Source organism: Trichomycterus rosablanca, chromosome 15 (assembly GCF_030014385.1).
Source record: "Trichomycterus rosablanca isolate fTriRos1 chromosome 15, fTriRos1.hap1, whole genome shotgun sequence".
NCBI classification, from domain to species: domain Eukaryota; kingdom Metazoa; phylum Chordata; class Actinopteri; order Siluriformes; family Trichomycteridae; genus Trichomycterus; species Trichomycterus rosablanca.
Genome location: NC_086002.1, coordinates 6,069,680 through 6,089,918, shown reverse-complemented (window position 1 = coordinate 6,089,918; position 20,239 = coordinate 6,069,680). Strand labels below are relative to the sequence as shown.

Here is a 20,239-nt window from a genome sequence, read left to right as displayed (position 1 = left end):
CAACAACACTATATAATTCACTACACTTAAATAAATAATTGGTGTAACTCAAAACATTTTTTGTTGAATAGCTGAACATTCAAGCTTCATAAAATCAGTCTGCAGTTAAAAAGGAAGTAGTTACAGACTTTTACAAGCTGCTGGACGTTTTTAGTTGAAAAAAAAAACATGGCTCCAACAGGAGAGTGGTCAATTGAAACAATAGAAAGGTTCATACAACTCTTTAAAGAAGGAACTTCAACATGGTCTGTGCCTAAAGATAGTTGTGATGAAAGGTGATAAAAGGAAAACATACGGGTAGACCAAGAAATATGTTTAAGCGTTAGTATGAAAAACTTAAAGCACAATACCTTGAAATAAAAAATGCACAACAAAACAAAACAGACCTGTACGAAATTAGCTGAATGACATTGGATTTACATATAGAAAATCAGCACTAACTCTTGACAGAAGAAAACAAGGTTACAGTGGGGTAAAGAAAAGCAATGGCATTCAGTGATTAATCCTGATTCTGCATTGGCCAAGAAGATGTTGCTGGGACTTTTGTCTGGTGCTGTCTTATTTAACCTATGAAGATAATTGCCTTAAGAAAACAATCACAATTTCCCACTTTGGATATGATGTGGGGTTGCACGTCAGATAAAGGACCAAAAGAGATGGCAATTGAAATGTTTTGTTACATGGAAATCTTGGACTGTTTGGAAAATAGTAGGGGCTAGAAAATGTTGGTTGTTTGTTACTGTGTTGCACACTTTGTAGTTGGTTTTGGGGAAGTAAATGGTATATTTACATCATGTCTTTTTTTTTATTTAAATCTCCATTGATAATCAGAATATATTGTGTCAAATGTAAAAGATAATTTAATCATGTCTGTGTGGGGAGTTTTCCCCCCTGCAGGAGAAAATAAGACAGGTGCAATTTTGTTCCCTTTTCTCGTCAGACTTGTGTTTTCTGTTCTATAATCCACAACACACAAGGTTAACTCTGAATGGAACTGAAACGTTTTGGCCATGTTGGGTTAACTGTAGTCAACCAATAGCATTTGTGTAGGCGGGACATTTACGTCATAGCCAGTGCCCTGCTTTTCCAAAACACACACACCGCAAAATGGCAACTTACTCCCATTTCACACAAACGACTAAATCTAGAATTGGTGTTATATAATGCATCGTTTGGACTTTAACCAACCGCACCGCTAAATGTCAGAAATGCCCTAAATATTATAGATGATGCCTCATAGAAGGAAAACAAGGACGGTAAAGAATCTATATTGCTGAATAAGTAAGGAACACGGTCTGATTTTAGACAGTTCGAGCGTATTTATAAAGCATTATTGTTATTATCATTTATTCTTCGAGGGATTAAATTCCAAACAGTAGTTAAACGGAAACCATTGGTTTTATTTTGAAGCTTTTAATGAACCGATTCAATCAAACGATTCAGCTTCGAAACACACAACTCTGAACACTGGTCTGATTTGCTGCTGCTCAGTATACGTGCAACTGAAGCACCTCTAATAAAAAACCCTGAAACCCCCAATAAAAAAGTACTTTTTAAATCTCAGGTTACAGTATGTACATGAAAAGTACAGAGGACATGGCAATTTAAATATTGAAATTAAAACATTTGATTAATAGGTAAACTTTTTTTTTTTTTTACAAAGTGCTATATATCCACGTATTTCACATCCACTGTTTAAAATACATCAACAATACATGCCTTTTATTTATTTATATATTCATAACTATATATTCACTAACATTTTCACTAGTAGGTGTTGGACCAAGGCAAAACAAACTTGGACTGGACACAGGATGTTACTGGGTGACACCCATTCTACCAGCTGCCCCACCTTGCTGCCCTAAATAATAACAATAATAATAATAATAATAATAATAATAATAATATGTACTTTTAAAACATATTTAAAATATTTTTATGTTTTAGAAATTACAATGAACAAGAATGCATTGTTACTTTTAAGACAATTACATAAAAAAAAAAAAAAAAAATCAGTATATGGCCAAAAGCATGTGGATACCTGATCATGAACCTTTTGGACATACCATTCCAAAAACAATGAGCAATAAAATAAAACTGGTCTCTGCTTTGCATTTATAACAGCCCCAACTTTCCATAATATTTTTCAATGCTGGGAACTTTTTCCCAATAAGTCAAACAGAATCTGTCAAATAATGCTGCTGTTGGTGTTTGTGAATTAGAAGTGGAGTTTCCATAATAGCAAACATTTTAGTTTGTACAAAAAAGTACCCAATGCTCATGAACGGTAGTGAGTGGTGTATTTGAAACCGCATTCCAATTTCACCTATCACCTCGTAGCCTATTTAGTGCACTTTGTAGGGAGTGAGGTGCGATTTGAGACGCAGCCAGTCCGTGCTTCACTGTAAGCAACCATCTTGAATTTACTGTCAAGCTGAGTGCTAGTGGACCTGCTGCTCACTTACTGTCAGCGCAGGCTGTCAGTGTCATTTAGTTAATTGTATGTAGTATATTTTCCCGTTTATGGACGCCGAAGATTTAATGTATTAAAATAAACAAAAAGTGCAGGTTCGACGGTGTCATTTAGAAGTGCAAATGTTAGTTTTGAACCCCAGTGCAGTTAGGTGACAGCGATGCTCTGTGGGAGTCTGATCAGACATGCAGTCCTGAACTGCACACAGAAAATAAGACTGAAGTTAATTTCAGCAGTAACAAACCGGACAGTGTGCACTGAAACAAGGACCAAATGGATCAGACCAACTGGTTATGACACTGGCATTAAGACTTTCAACAGTCTCACCAAACAGAAGGAACCTTTAATTTTAGCAAAGAAGGGAGAAGCAACCTGGTAAGACAGATTACCCTGGTGTACAGAAAGTAAGCTGGTTTTACAGTTTGATTTGAGTCATATGCTTTAACCTGGTGTTTTGTTTAGGTACAGTTGTGGACCCACAGTGTATGATCATGCCCATCTCGGTCATGCATGGTAAGTATGCTCCTGGTTATATGAACACACATAGTGTATTTTATCTCGTTCATTATACATGTGTTTATTTTTTAAGCCATTCCTTTAATAAAATGTGTTATAAACTGCTTCCTTCACCCAGCTTGTTAACAATGTAAAAGCGTGTTCATGTTTAGCTGCATGTTTTAATAACAAAGCTTAGACTAATAAATGAGAAGCCTCCCTCTTTAAAGATGCGTTTTACATCACCACTATGTACTGTGCACTTTGCAGAACCTGGTTTATCCTGTTGTGGTTTATAGCAGGGATTTTTAAACTTTTTTTTAAGCCACCCACATCACATGTCCATGATTTTTAATGTGGCCCAGGCAACACACACAATGCATCGAAACCAAACATACTTAATTAATAAAAATGGTGGCAATCTGGTCCCACTGTGGTTTACAAGATGTAACATAAAGCCTCCGCATCGAGGCGTGCGTGAACAAGTTCATTTCGTGTTTATGTGCGTGTTAAAATTCATTTATTATTATTATTTTTCTCTGCGACACATTTTTTGGCTTGCGACCCGCCCGATGGTCGCGACCCGGGGTTTGAAAAAAAACACCCTGATTTATAGTATGACCCCACTGGTCAAAAAGTATGCAAGTATACATTGACACTTCACATATTATGTTTGGTGAGCTGACCATGAAGAATTAGTTAAGGATGAAAAAAAACATTGTATACAGAAACAAGAACAAACTGAGGTGGCAGGCTAAAGCGATGATTGAAATAAATAAATGCATATGTGTTTGAGGCTTTGTGACGGACAGAGGATTTAGTGAATTTATTAAGTAGCACATTAAGTAGTGTAGCGTATAAAAAGAAATTTATGAGTATTGTGTTTTTATTTTTTGCAATCAGTACATATACACTACATATACAAGAGTGCTTCGGTATATATATATTGTAAATATACATTCCACACAAAAAGAACAGCAGTGGTGTAAACAGATCAGCTTATTTTTCAAAACATTTTATCCTTAAGACGAGATCATTCATTCATCCTGTGCAGACTATAAGGACATGTTAACCACATTTTACTGCAGGTATTTCTCAGTGTTGTCTCAGTTTTGGTCTGCCTGTTTAACTGTTTAATTCTTTTCTCCCCTCTTTGTTTTCCCTTTCCCCTCAAAAAAGCTCCTATGTCAGATTTGACATTTTGCAGCGAATTTTAACCAGACTTTTTGGAATAAGTGTCACTCATGTCATGGTTATCACTGACATCGATGATAAGATCATACAGAGAGGCCTTGAGGTACGTGCAGTGTGAATGTCAGCATCATTTTGTCATAGTCAATGTCATGTAAGTTGAACTAAAGTACATAATTATAATTTTTTTTTGTTTTTCAATAGGAAAACCTCTCACCATTTGTGCTCGCCAGAATGTATGAAGAGGAGTTTAAGAGAGACATGCTGTGTCTGAAGGTGCCTATATTTTAATCCAAAAATAAACGCACAAACATGCCATCCAGTTCCATCGAGTGGTCTCTTGGCCAAGGCTGGAAAGAAAACTCAAAACTTTTATATTTTTTCTGAGAGGAAATTTGTCCAGATGGTTAAATGTAATAAAAAAACACCAAAAGCTTATGAAACACAGGTGACACCCCATTTAAGCACGTCACTATGAGCTTAGAGGATGCCATGCTAAAAAAGCCAATGCTTGTTAGCAGCAATGTTGGATTCCTTATAATTCCTTATAATTGATATTTCTTTATGCACAGTAAAGACATGTCAACATGTTATGTTAAAACAGAAACCCCTCTACTTTAGTCTCAATTTAAAGGCTTAAAAGGCGTCTTCTAAAGGCATATATATATAAGGCATTCCCTGATGGCATCACTATATGATTGTTTTTAGGTTCTTCCACCAGCTGTGTATATGAGAGTTACAGAAAACCTACCTCAGATTATAGCTTTTATTGAAGGCATCATCAGAAATGGCCGTGCTTATGTCACCTCTCAAGGTTAGTTTGTCTTTTGTGTTTCAGATTCACTGACCTTCTGCAGTCTTGATGCAATGTTTGTACTTTAAAAACCCGGTATTTCCCTTACGCCAGACATAAAGAGAACCTTGTTGTCTAAAAAAAACCCAAATCTGATTTTTCCAACTTTGTTCTCCACTTTGTTTTGCTTTATTGTATTTGGTTCATGTATCTGGTGAACTCAGGTTCCATTTGTTTACTATTCATGGACCCTCATGGATGCTCTTTTAACACAGGGGATGTCTTCTTTGATACTCACTCCATCGGCAGTCGTTATGGAAAGCTTGTGAACTTGGTAAATGCTGCTGGAGAAACAGGTAGCTTCCATTAACTATGGATTACCTTTGCAAATTATATTTATGCAGTATTAGTTTTATGTAGTAGTTTGTTTCCCAATATGGTTGCACAGTAAGTTATGTGTACTGTGATTAAAAATGTTGACTGTGTCTATGTAAATGGGTCATTGTGTTAAGAAAATATTTACCAGTTAATCAGAAACGTGTACTGTTAGTGGGTATGATATAATGGTCTATCTGTTATAATCTTCTGTCTTCACCATGTTCCAATTAAGCACTTTTGTAAACATGATGTACGTCTCACATTATGAAATATTAGATTTTTTAGGCAGTAAAGATAAAAGGGATCCACGAGACTTTGCCCTATGGAAAGCTTTTAAGCCACAGGAGCCGTACTGGGAATCTCCATGGGGAAGAGGAAGACCAGGCTGGCACATTGAGTGCTCCACCATTGCCAGGTAATCAGCTCTATTATTTCCTGCTGAATTTAAATGCTAATCTTCTGTAATTCTCAAATGCTACTGCTTGTCTGTGGATCAACATATTATAAGGGCACTTAGACTTGGACATCTGATCTGCTGCAGTGTTTTTTTCTTTATTACCTGTGCTGTGTGGCTAAAACTCATCAATGGGGTAAGTCAAAGGGTTGTACAATTTTATGTATTTTATTAGTTAACATATTTGAATGTAAGGCTTAACCTGGAACACTGTATGCAGAAGAGCTCTTTTGTGAGATTTTCATCCATCTAGCTCTGTTCAAATACTTTAATTGCTTTAATTCAGTTTTTTACCACACCAATCCGTCATTAGCTCATATTCAGTCTAATGGTAACAGGTCATTCACACAATAAAATATTATTTTAAAGGTCAAAGGCTGCACATTAGTTATTAGTAGACCAGTCATTAAGAGGTTTACAATATATGACTGATTAATAATCATTTCCAACTTAAAAATTTTATATACTAAAAATGATTAGTTTAAATGGGAGGTCTTTTGGTTATCATTGCTGCGGTGTAATTGCGCCCTCTTCTGTCTGGTTGAAGTGCCTGCACTATTGGTAGGGTTTTAACGGAGTTCAGTTCTCTTCCCGGCCTGCCTGGAGCTGGTACAAGTGGCAAGGAGAATGATCAGATTGGGTGAAATCTGGGTGAAATCTGGGAGAAAGGTGTGGGTGTACATCTAGTTTATTGTACTGGAACATTTTTCATGCTGTTTCAACCCATGACTTCTTTTTTTAAAGCTCTGTGTTTGGAAGTCAATTGGACATCCACTCAGGAGGAATTGACCTGGCCTTTCCTCACCATGAAAATGAAATTGCTCAGTGCGAGGCCTACCATGAGTGTGACCAGTGGGGAAACTACTTCCTACACTCAGGTAAGTCCTGTGGCATCTAAATCCCTTTTCATTTAAATGATGTTTACTGAGCTACTGAGATTAAACTTTCTAAAGGATAAAAGAACATAACCATTATGTTATTATAATGATCTGGCTTTGTTTTTCCTGCATTTTAAAATATAATAAAGCCATCAAAACCACACTGTGTACTTTTGTGCAATATGCAGGCAATGTCAAACAAATCAAGAATATCTTATCTTACTTATTTTTTGTAAAAAAAACCTCACATTTTTCTGAAACTGCTTCATTCAGTAACCTGCTGTTTTCCAACACTTTTAAAGGAGTTTTACAATCTCCTTTACTTTTTACCTTTTACACAGATAAGTATATAATTATATAAACTATACAAACTTATATCTACTGTATATAAACTTATTTCTTTGGTGGTTAAAAATAAAATAATTTTTTGTGCTTTTTTCTTTTTTTACCCAGGGCATCTTCACTTGAAAGGCAGTGCAGAGAAGATGTCGAAATCCCTAAAGAATTATATAACAATAAAGGTACATCTAAATATTACAGTGTTAAATATGTCCTGTTGCTAATGTACATTAGTGTATGTATAAACATTTAATAAAAATATTCAAGAAGAAAACCACAGTCAGTCTTACTTGTGACTTGTTACTGATTTCAGTTCAAGTCATTTAACAGTATAAATATTAGTCTGTTAATCTCAAGCAGTCTCTAGAAATCAATATCATTGTACACAGCCAAAAATTAAATGGCAATAACTTATTTAAAGTCATATTGTATTTTTTCTGACATTCTCTGGTTTATTTGTGCAGGATTTCTTGAGGTCCTACAATGCCAATGAGTTTAGGCTGTTTTGCCTGTTGAGCAAGTACAGATCAGGTAAGCCTCAATGTATTTTGTAGTTGATCAGCCTGTGCTGTAAACATTCAATGACCCACAGGGTCATTCTGCACTTTTTTCTTTCTTTTACACATTGACATTTACCTGGCTGTTTATCCAAGTCTGTGTTGTTTTGAAAGCAGCCCTGGGTCAAGTCAGTGTAGACTGACACATACATTTATAAGCCAAAACATTAGGACCACCCTCCAAAAATGTGCCTGGTAACACCTATTTACTAACATCTTTGGAATGTAGCGGTCAGGAATATATTCACTAATGGGCTTAAATCATTTTCAATCAATTTGAGCTAAATATATGGGAAGGTCAGTGTTCCCATAAGCAATGTAACTCTTCCTCCCAGCAATCGACTACAGTGATGCCAGCATGAACGAGGCTTGTTCCACCCTGTCCATCATCTCAGCCTTTATCCACAATGCTCAGGCCTACATGCAGGGACATCTACAGTGCCAAAGCATACATGAGAGCAGTTTATGGGAGAGGTAGGAGACTTTAATGTGTACTACAAAAACTAACCATGAATCGTTTTTCATTTTTTGTTAATTAATTTTTCCCTTTTTCACCCAAACTAGTTACATCCCATTGTAATTTTTTTTCTCCCACTTCCACTTTTCTTAAATTCATGTTTTCTTTTGGTCAACATGGAGTGTCCAATTACCCTGCTGTGTTGTGTTCAGGTTATCAGATACTCAGGCCACCGTGCGAACTGCACTCGCAGATGACTTTGACACACCAAAAGCGATGGATGCCATCATGAGCCTCATTCACCATAGCAACTGTCAGCTTCAGCCTGTTACCAAGGTGAGCACATAGTACACATGGTATGGTGGGCAGTCATTGATATGTTGCTCTTGTTGTTATAAGCCATTTAAAAATTTAAGAATATAATAAAACGCATTTGCTGAAATTATGTGGTTAGAAAAAAAGCAGGTTTGGGCTTCATGTGTTAACGTCGCTCCTGTTTGTCACATAAGGATAATTTCTTGTGCACAGCCCTCTTCAGGTCACTCCACAGATTTTCAGTTGGATTCAGGTCTAAGCTCTGACTGAGTCATTCCAAAACTTTGATCTTCTTTTAGTAAACCATTTTTGTTGATTTGAAGGTAAGCTTTGGGTCATTGTCATGCTGAAAGATGAAATTCCTCTCCATCTTCAGCTTTTCAGCAGAAGCCTGAAGGTTCTGTGGTAAAATTGACTGTTATTTGGAACTGTTTATTATTCTCTGTTTATTATTATTTAGCAGAGGTAAAACAGACCCAAAGCATAATGCTGCCACCACCATGCTTCACTGTGGGTATGGTGTTCTTTTGGTGATGCCTTTTGGATTTATGGCCAAAAAGTTAAACCTTGGTCTCATCAGACCATAACACATTTTTCCACATGCTTTGGGCAGACAGGATGTTTTTCTTGCCATCCTACCCCACAGCCCAGGCTTATTTAATTGCATCTTACAACAAAAGCCATGGTGCACAAAGAGCTTACAACTTTTTAAATCCACTGTAAGTTAGTAATGCTTGTTAGCATGGTCACATTCCATCAGGTCTTTGACTGAATCTATGTTTGACATGTCCTGTCATAAGACTTTGTCTGCCAGCCAGTTAGAAATAAGTATTTTCCATTTGAGTGGTGTAATCCGTAATATACTTTGACGTCTCTTTGAAGCCTGATGGGAGCTCTAGAAGTCCAGCTGTGTTTGGAGCTATGCTCTCTTACATCAGATATGTTATGGATGTTTTCGGAGTTGATCTGCTGAACAGAAAGGTAAGTGGTCATTGCTGATTGTGGTCATTCTGTGCTTTAATATTTGACCTACATATTCCATGTTAGATGGAAAGGTATTATTTATTAGTTATTTAATTAATTATGTATTCCTTTTTTTAGTGTTTATTAATATTGTAAGTGTACACATTACTGCTTCAATAAAAATTTTTTTTTCATTTCATCAACCACTGTATCCTGGTCAGGGTCTCAGTGGGGTCCGGTTCCACTGGGAAACACTGGGCACAGATAGGACAACGTGCCAATCCATTGCTAGGTTTCAGGCACTTACAAGACCCCAATCATATCTCTGTATACGCCTGGCCGTCTGATAGCACCACTGAGATTTAAACCTGGATTTAATAAAAAAGGAATTGGTTACCCGGATCTAGATTGCTGTGCCACCCAAATGCCATTTGAATAACAATACAAAAATTTCAATTCTGTATTTATGTCCTGTGTTAATAAATGTGTAAATACTTTAAGTATTTTATACAAAAGTAAAAGAAAAAAATAATGGGTCTTATTGGCATTTGTTTACAACCGAATAGCACAGGGGGCTACATTAGAGAACGCTAAAGTTATTCTTTATATTCTTTATTATGACTCTTCATTGATAAGCTCTACATTACCAGTAAGCAGACTTTTTCAGTTCATTAAACAATCAAACCTTTTTCGTGACATACAGGGTTTTTTTTCCAACATCTGTCAGTTTTCTTTAAGTTTTCTCTTATGAAGCTTTGAACTTTGAGTAAAAGTTATATGTAATATGATTCTATATTAGGAGTCATCCAGTGCTGAATCGTCCACTATTTTACACAACGTGGTGGAGCAGCTGGTGCACTTCCGTAGCGAGGTTCGAAACTTTGCTCTCTCTGTGGAGGATGAAGCCACCCAGGACACTAGCAATGTGCTTCAGAGAAAGAAACCCAAGGCAGACAGAGTGCCCTTACTAAAGGCCTGTGATACACTACGGAAAGATCTTGTACCCCTTGGAGTACACATTAAGGTAAGAACTCAATTAGAGCATTTGCAAGAATTTTTATTTTTTTGTGGTCATCAGCTTAAAAGGTCTTTGACTTTCACATGTATAACATATATTGCATGTTTGTTCTTGCTTTAAGGCAAGATTCACTATTATTATTTATGTTATTATTGTTGTTATTATTATTCTGTTTGTTTAAAAGGTCATTTAAATTTTTTGGAATTGAGAGCAAAGCTATTGATATTTCCTTTTTCATGCATTCATATTATTTAAATATCAATTATTATTATGTTATTCATTATTAATTATATACACTATATGGACAAAAGTATTTGGACACCTGACCATGAGCTTGTTGGTGGCATGAGAGAATAAAAGATATTAATGCAGATGTTAACATGTGCTTCATCAAATACAGCAAAGCTTTCGACTATACACAAATTAATGAAATGACATCAGGAAGGTAGAAATAACAGAGCATCTCATAGTTCACTCACCTATCAGAATAGTTAATTTTACTGCATGTTCTCGATGTCTCTCCTGTTAATAGTTAATTTAATGTGTTTTTCTGGTGTCTCACCTCAGTAATTTTTCTACCTGGAAATCTAGCTTCGTTTACACATAAACCAACAAGGTATTTTATATTCAACTGTACCAGACCTTGAGGTGCTTTTTCACATGCCGAACTGGCAAATTGCTGGTTAAAACTCAAGTAAATGTGCATGTGTAAAAGGGCTTATTACTACTTCACCTTATTAATATGCATACCTAAAGTCCTAATAAAAACCTTTTACAAAGCTTTGCCCTTCACAGTATTCAATAAATTTTAAAAATGCTCATTAAATATCCTCATTTCTAAACAGCTGGCAGATGTGTATTTCTTCTTATAATGGTTATAACTCCACAGTAGATCTGCTTAAAACTTGAAGCACAACTCTAAATCATTGCTCATGAAAATAAGTATGCTGGAGTGTAATTATTACAAAATTTACAAAAAACAGCTGAAAAGTGTCATGAGATCTACTGCAGCAATGAGATCTTCTGTAGCCATGAGATCTACTGCAAGTACAAAATAAAAATAAAAAGCATGGATTTTTTTTTTTACTTTTTTCTTTTGCTTGAAGAGCATAAAACCTGGAAACAGGGTAAATAACTCTTAAGATACTTGAAGTACAGAATCAACAAGGATTTACCTGAGGAGGATGGAGAAGCCTGGGGAAAAACCCTCAATGATTTGTAAACTAATACAAAATATGTTAAAGAATTTACATTAAGAAAATTAACCCCAAACCTGGTAACAGACTTTGCTTTATAATCTGCTGTGTTTATTAAAAGTGTCTTTAAACACTTTTGTGTAACTGTATAAAGTGTAAATGTATAAAAGACATATTAAGATTGTAATACATTGTGTTTTTGGTTTCAGGACAGAGGCACCAACTCAACATGGGAAATTTCACAGCAGAATAAGGAGAACAGAAACAAAGAAAGTTAAAGTGCACCTTAGCACTGTGTGAACCACTCTGGTACTCTGCATTCCCCCGAAATACTAGTTTTAGGACAATCTGGATCACCTTTTTCTGTTTCCTAGACTTTTACACAAATAATTAAAGAGCATTTAATGAGGACTGACACTGTAAATATGACGTGAATGAAACCTAGCCTGATGCCACAGTGACTTCCACCATCGTCCATGCTGATGCGATTTACCCACAATAAATGTTTTCTTTTTTTGTAACTTGAGTTTTTTTCTTGTCTCATATTTAGTATAAATCAGGCCACCAGACTTCTGCAATTAATTAAAAAATAATAAAATATCATGAAATATATTGCAACCCAATGTGCACCAATGGCACAAGAAACTGCAAATTCACCTCCAGGCACTTGGGTGGCAAAGTGATATTTTACTCCACCACCAGTGATCTGGGTGTGTATCTTAGCAGGTGCTATCCGCTGCACCTACAGAGATGTGACCGACTATGTGGTCAAAGCTCAGCGGTGGATTGGCGCCCTGTCTGGGTCGTATTTCTGCCTTGTACTTAGACTAACTAAACCCACCGCAACCCTGACCAATAAAAGATGATGAAATTCACCCTCAATAAAACCATTAACCAGCAAGCTAAATTAAACTTGCAAACTTTAAAGGTTAACAAACATGTATAACAACCAAGGATATTTAGTTGTGATTAAATTTTAATAACTATTGATGGTATTTAAAATGCTCCGTCGCCTCACAGCAAGAAGGTCCTGGGTTTGATCCCCAGGTGGTGCGGTCCGGATCCTTTCTGTGTGGAGTTTGCATGTTACCCCCGTGTCTGTGTGGGTTTCCTCCTGGAGCTCCGGTTTCCTCCGACAGTCCAAAGACACAAGTGAGGTGAATTGAAGATACAAAATTGTCCATGACTGTGTTTGATATTAAACCTTGAACTGATGAATCTTGTGTAATGAGTAACTAACGTTTCTGTCATGAATGTAACCAAAGTGTGTAAAACATGACGTTAAAATCCTAATAAATAAATAAAATGCTCAGTTTCACTGCACAGTTGGGCAATAAAATGATCTGTTTGTAGTATTTAATTAGGGTTTGTGCAAATGAAGCTGATTAAAATACATATATCCCCGTCCATCAGTGCAATACAGATCACATCTTTAAAGTAACTTTTAATATGGTATGTACATGAATGTAAAATGTTTAACATCAGTGTATGGTGTATTGTAGCTCTACGTGACCTCACACACACACACACGTGTTAGATTGCGCAATACTGTAAAAAAAGTGCAGTTTGTCAGCGAGTTTGCGGTTTGTTTCCAATTTCCTTTGTCGTCATTTCTTCAGGCGACAAACTCCTTTAAGTTCATGAGGAAAAAATGGATTTATTCTCACTGAAGCGGCTTTGATTGTTATTATCAGTCCAGCTGCAGTATAAAGGCTGCAGTAGATCTCATGACCCTTATCTCGTTTTGCTCCATACACGCCAGATCTGGAGGCCACCATGAACTACATGTAATAAACTCAGCCGACTAGCAACATTACCTGAAGAACACAGCTGAAATGCCCGGACCGAGGAAAATTAGAAAACCTGATACTAAAGTGGTCATTTTGGGAGACATGAACGTTGGGAAAACGTCTCTCCTCCACAGATACACGGAGAGAAGTTTTAAAGACACGCTGAGCACAGTCGGAGGAGCTTTCTTTCTGAAGCAGTGGGGACCCTACAACATATCCATTTGGGACACAGCAGGTGGGTTTGAGGGTTGTAAACATTTGAGAATGATGTCGGAATATAGCTGTTTGTTTGGTCACAAAATAGGCATGTTAACTATACAGTAATGATAAATAGTTTGATGTGGCACATTTCCAGAAAGTTCTTCAGGACAGACTGACCTGCACTTGATTTGTTTGAAATTAAGCACCTGTAGAAATACAGTAGGCCGTGTTCCAATCCGCGTACTACCTTACTAAACAGTGTACATAGTTAGTAATCACAGCAAGTAAGCTCTGTGCACTAATTTAAAATACTATCAAGTACTTCAGTACGCGGTTTAATACCCAACCTTTAGTCACGTTTCTTACCTGAGGGAAAGTTTTTAAAAATCTCAAAATACACTCAGCATTTGTTCTAATAAAACACAGAGCCATCATAACACCAACCACCTCTTTCTTTCTTTTTTTTTTTTTTAAAGAATTATTAATTAAAATGCATTTTAACCTTTGTATCTGGAATAGTCTACAGGGTATTATACTATATTCCAGTCTGACCATAACTCAAATAACCATTTGTTGCAAGTAAACACAAAAGTGTTCTGCTGGTTGTATATGGCATTTAAACCAGAATTAATTTATATAAATCTGGAATAGTCTACTGTGTATTATACTCTATTTTAGTCTGACCATAACTAAAATAACCATTTGTTAAAAGTCTTCTTCTGGTTGTATATATATATACACATGTCAGTGTCACTGCAGTGCTGAGAATGAGCCACCACCTAAATAATACCTGCTCTGTGTGGGTCTCTGACCATTGAAGAACAGGGTGAAAGCAGTCTTAAAAGTATGTAGAGAAACAGATGGACTACAGTCAGTAATTGTAGAACTACAAAGTGCTTCTATATGGTAAGTGTAGCTGATAAAATGGACAGTGAGGTGGTTTTAATGTTATGCCTGATTGGTGTGTATATATCATCACAGCACCTGTTAGTGGGTGGGTTATATTAGGCAGCAAGTGAAAATTTTATCCTCAAAGTTGATATTAGAAACAGGAGAAATGGGCGAGCGTGAGGATTTGAGCAAGTATGACAAGGGCCAAATTGTGATAAACCGTGGTAAACCGGCGACAGGGTCATGGGCGGCCAAGGCTCATTGATGCATGTGGGGAGCAAAGGCTGGCCCGTGTGGTCCGATCCAACAGACGAGCTACTGTAGCTCAGATTGCTGAAGAAGTTAATGCTGGTTCTGATAGAAAGGTGTCAGACTCCATGTCTTGACGGGTCAGGGCTGTTTTGGCAGCAAAAGGGGGATCATAATGTGGTCATAATTGTTATGCTTGGTGTGTGTGTATATGTATACAGTGTATCACAAAAGTGAGTACACCCCTCACATTTCTGCAAATATTTTATTATATCTTTTCATGGGACAACACTATAGAAATAAAACTTGGATATAACTTAGAGTAGTCAGTGTACAACTTGTATAGCAGTGTTGATTTACTGTCTTCTAAAAATAACTCAACACACAGCCATTAATGTCTAAATAGCTGCAACATAAGTGAGTACACCCCACAGTGAACATGTCCAAATTGTGCCCAAAGTGTCAATATTTTGTGTGACCACCATTATTATCCAGCACTGCCTTAACCCTCCTGGGCATGGAATTCACCAGAGCTGCACAGGTTGCTACTGGAATCCTCTTCCACTCCTCCATGATGACATCACGGAGCTGGTGGATGTTAGACACCTTGAACTCCTCCACCTTCCACTTGAGGATGTGCCACAGGTGCTCAATTGGGTTTAGTCCATCACCTTTACCTTCAGCTTCCTCAGCAAGGCAGTTGTCATCTTGGAGGTGTGTTTGGGGTCGTTATCCTGTTGGAAAACTGCCATGAGTTTTCGAAGGGAGGGGATCATGCTCTGTTTCAGAATGTCACAGTACATGTTGGAATTCATGTTTCCCTCAATGAACTGCAGCTCCCCAGTGCCAGCAACACTCATGCAGCCCAAGACCATGATGCTACCACCACCATGCTCGACTGTAGGCAAGATACAGTTGTCTTGGTACTTCTCACCAGGGCGCCGCCACACATGCTGGACACCATCTGAGCCAAACAAGTTTATCTTGGTCTCGTCAGACCACAGGGCATTCCAGTAATCCATGTTCTTGGACTGCTTGTCTTCAGCAAACTGTTTGCTGGCTTTCTTGTGCGTCAGCTTCCTTCTGGGATGACGACCATGCAGTCCGAGTTGATGCAGTGTGCGGCGTATGGTCTGAGCACTGACAGGCTGACCTCCCACGTCTTCAACCTCTGCAGCAATGCTGGTAGCACTCGTGTCTATTTTTTAAAGCCAACCTCTGGATATGACGCCGAACACGTGGACTCAACTTCTTTGGTCGACCCTGGCGAAGCCTGTTCCGAGTGGAACCTGTCCTGGAAAACCGCTGTATGACCTTGGCCACCATGCTGTAGCTCAGTTTCAGGGTGTTAGCAATCTTCTTATAGCCCAGGCCATCTTTGTGGAGAGCAACAATTCTATTTCTCACATCCTCAGAGAGTTCTTTGCCATGAGGTGCCATGTTGAATATCCAGTGGCCAGTATGAGAGAATTGTACCCAAAACACCAAATTTAACAGCCCTGCTCCCCATTTACACCTGGGACCTTGACACATGACACCAGGGAGGGACAACGACACATTTGGGCACAATTTGGACATGTTCACTGTGGGGTGTACTCACTTATGTTGCCAGCTATTTAGACATTAATGGCTGTGTGTTGAGTTATTTTCAGAAGACAGTAAATCTACACTGCTATACAAGCTGTGCACTGACTACTCTAAGTTATATCCAAGTTTCATGTCTATAGTGTTGTCCCATGAAAAGATATAATGAAATATTTGCAGAAATGTGAGGGGTGAAAAATTAAGTCTCTGCCTTTTGGTTAGTCAGTTTTAATCAGTAATGTTAGTGGATTGCCATGGCCAATAATTTCAACATGCTTCTGTTTACATACACACAGTGTGTTTACCTAAGTGGTCATCTTATTTTGTTGAATGTCACATTTACAAATACAAATCCCATTTCTAGAAAAGTTTAAAGTTGGGAATGGTTTCTTTTTTGGAAGAAGTTAATTTTTCTTTAATTTTTATACTTTGATATATCTCATGGATGCAATATGTGATTCTTGTGAATATTGTTGTGATATTTACCATCACATATGCAAATATGCTCTGACACAGTCGAGCAAGTACTGTAGCAATGGAATGCCTTAGTTGTAGCAATAGTGTAGTGATGTGTTGTTGCAATGGAATTTTAAAAGGGAAAATCCAGCACTGAACTTAAGCTTACATCTGTAGTCTTTTGCACATGACTGGCTTGGGCCTTTTTGTGCCATTTTGATACACAGACTTTAAAAGAAGAACAGAGAAAATCCTGTCTTTCATCACAAGTGTTTTCATCTAACCGAACAGCATGACTTGGCAAATTATGCAATTATGGGACTATCAAAAGGATTTGGGAACTTTTAAATACCCAGTGGTAGTTCAAACCTTAAAAAACATATTTGATTTAATAAAAAACTATTTAAAATAGACTATTTACAGTATTATACAAATGTAATTTTAATATAAATAAAAATACATTTATTCTGATTAGGATTGTTTCTTCTGTAATTAAGTTGTAAATATGATAGAAAGCCAGCACAACAATGTGGCAAACAAAACATACTATAGAAATTATTGATCAAATATATTGTTACCCATAGTATTATTAAAAAAAAACCCATCTTATATAGAATCATTTCATAATTACACCACAGAACCCTCAAATAAAACTGCACTAAATCACATCGTGTGATGTGTTGCGGAGAAAGGACCTGCGCCCATCCTCAAAAGGTGACCCTATATTTGTCCAGGTTTACCATAGGTACTTTGGTGCTTTCTCCCTGACCAAAAAATTGCTTGTTAAACAAATCGATTAATATTAGTTTCTCCTTTCAGGTCGAGAACAGTTTCATGGCTTAGGCTCGATGTACTGCCGTGGTGCAGCAGCCATCGTCCTCACGTATGATGTGACCAGCTGGCAGAGCCTGTTGCAGCTCGAGGAGCGGTTTTTGACACTTACCGACTCAGCCAACAGAGAATGCATTTTTGCCATTGTGGGCAACAAGGCTGACCTGACTGACCCGTGTGCCCTGGTCACACCCCCCAAGGACAGCCCTGCGGGCCCTACCCCACCACACACACCCACTATGCGCAAACAGGTGTCACGGGAGGATGCAGTGGCGTTTTACAACCGCATTGTGCGCTACAAGGCTTTGGATACTCTTGCTTTTCCATGTGCTGAGGATATGTGCTTCGAGACAAGTGCCAAAACGGGCTACAATGTGGATGCTCTGTTTGAGACATTGTTTGAACGGCTGCTGCCAACTATCATTAATAAGCAAACACAGACTGAGTCACCTACTGTTTGCTTGGAGGACTATCAGGATGTGGGAAAGAAGAAAAGTGAATGCTGTATGTAAGAAACCTGTTAAGCTAAATTTACTGAATCCTGTCAATATAAACCATTACTTATTTAAGAGGCTGCAACAGTGTGGATACGTCTGCAAGTCTAGTTGCATTAGGTTTATGCTTCTAGACATTTAAGATTGACCCTCTTACAATGATCCAGGGCCAAAAGTGTTTTACAAAAAATATTTTTTGAAACTTACAAAATTACCAATAAAAATATTTTTATACACTGTACTCCTGTACTGGAGTCATTTGCCCGATTGCCTACGTAACTACTGTGCATTTTTTGGATGAAACATGGTATTCACTACAGGGAAACTAAAGCGAAAACGTCTACTAAAAGTGGTTTTGTGACGATCTGTAATGTAAAGATGTGCCCCAAAACCCATATTACAAAATTACACATGTAAACTTGGCAAATTTAATGCTGGTGTTTTGTTAAGGTAAAAGCACCATGGATTATATAGATTGCCAAGTGATGTTGAGATGAAGACCTTTAGTGCTCGGTCTGGGGATAGATAGATTTGGTATTTGGGGTTGTGTGTGTGGGGTTTGGGTTCAAGCAAGATTAAACCCAAAGCACTACCCTGAAATTCAAGTGGTACAATACATGTTACTTATACACATCGTATTACCATACCAGACATCTCAAGGTAGCACACATCCAATAGTTTTATCATCAACGTTCTTATTAGCATGTAGCATACAGTTTTGGACAGTTGTATTTAGTGGCCATTTTGGGATTACATCAGAACGTCATGGTAGGCATACCAAGTATGTGGTCTGGGACATTTTCTTTTTGCTATTCTATGTGTGTAGTGTGTCATGTAGATGTCAAACAAATGTGTTTATTCTTGTAAGTGCTTATAATTGCAATTGTATCATTAAAATTATTTATTATGTACCAATCTAAATAAATCTTAAAATATTAGTATGGTGAACTTTTTAAACTCATTTTTATTGGAAGAATTAAACCAACCCAGTTTCATTACACACATTTAGATTAGGGTCTTATTAGTGTTTCACTGTTGTCATTTTTAAACAGTGTAACAATGAAACTAATTAAACGATTAAGTATATATCAGTAGGGCAGTGTGTGTGTAGAATGAAAATAACGATGATAAATGTAATAATTCTTAATATAAAGCCATACATGCTTATATACTATGAAACACTTATATAGTAAAAAGCACAAACATACAAATTGCAGCCTTCTGATAGACTGTAGATCAGGGGTGTCCAAACTACCACCATTGTTGAAACGGCAATTAAAGTATTTTACAAATAAAACGAAAGTTGGCTGCTGTTTAGCAGGTTTAAACAACCTAAGAAACGAATTCTTAGTGTGTTGCTATAAACCAGTCTAAACACTCCCGGGCTCCTTTTTTCCCATTACTCAAATGTTAACAATGTCACACCTACATTTTTTCACAGATTTTTAAATTGTCAGGTAACAGTTGTTGTTACAGAGTGTAATAATGTTTCCATTAGGATTATTCACTGGTAAGTAAATCTTAGTTTACACAGGACTGTCAAAGACAATTATTAAAGTTAGTCACTCAAGGCAAGGCAAGTTTATTTGTTTAGCACCTTTCATACACAGTGGCAATTTAAAGTGCTTCACATAAAAAAAATCAAAGCATTAAAACATTCCTGAGATCTAGAACCTCAGAAAGGCTTTTTGCAAGTATAGTTACAATTAAAAGAACATGAAATTGAAACCAGAGAGATAAAGTGCTTTACATACAGAATAAAAACTTAAGAACATGAAAAACTAAAAGAAAATATAAAGTATTTGGTGAAATTTAAAAATACAGATTTTAAAATAAAGATCTAAAAAGCAGTAATAATAGAGTGCAAAATTTAGAGCTCAATCATAGGTACAAGAAAAGAGAAAATAACAGGGAGTTGTATAATTACAACTAAGCTGATCAGTGAAAACATTAATAATATTTTATTTGTACTTTTAGTCAGTTAGATCAAGTTTCAAGAGAATGAACAAATGACAGATTCTCCTTTTTACTGCATTTTACAAAATTTTCCCATTTTTCTGGAAACCAGTAAATTGGCTGAGAGAACAACATATCCAAACCTAATGAAGAATTAGCATGCATGGCCAAAAGCATGTAACCTTTTCATCTAACCAGTAGATGGGGTAAGATAATAAAAAAAAAGAAGAATATTAACGTTGTGTGACGCTCGGGTGGATGAAAAAAGAAAGTAGGCACT

The 20,239-nt window shown here is 37.0% G+C and overlaps 2 protein-coding genes across 2 annotated transcripts; both read left to right on the top strand.

Annotated features, from left to right (window-relative positions):
* Positions 1–2,448: 2,448 nt before the first annotated feature.
* Positions 2,449–12,028, top strand: cars2 (cysteinyl-tRNA synthetase 2, mitochondrial). Its single transcript, XM_063010520.1, has 15 exons — positions 2,449–2,848; positions 2,936–2,986; positions 4,148–4,265; positions 4,364–4,435; positions 4,868–4,973; positions 5,228–5,308; positions 5,607–5,745; positions 6,529–6,662; positions 7,116–7,183; positions 7,466–7,532; positions 7,894–8,032; positions 8,228–8,351; positions 9,213–9,311; positions 10,093–10,317; positions 11,717–12,028. Exons 1-15 carry the CDS (start codon positions 2,634–2,636, stop codon positions 11,783–11,785), a joined length of 1,707 nt encoding a protein of 568 aa, XP_062866590.1. The 5' UTR covers positions 2,449–2,633; the 3' UTR covers positions 11,786–12,028.
* Positions 12,029–13,168: 1,140 nt separating this feature from the next.
* LOC134329255 (ras-related protein Rab-20-like) lies at positions 13,169–18,914 on the top strand. The gene is made up of 2 exons (XM_063010462.1): positions 13,169–13,532; positions 17,498–18,914. Exons 1-2 carry the CDS (start codon positions 13,343–13,345, stop codon positions 18,019–18,021), a joined length of 714 nt encoding a protein of 237 aa, XP_062866532.1. The 5' UTR covers positions 13,169–13,342; the 3' UTR covers positions 18,022–18,914.
* The last annotated feature ends 1,325 nt before the right edge of the window (positions 18,915–20,239 follow it).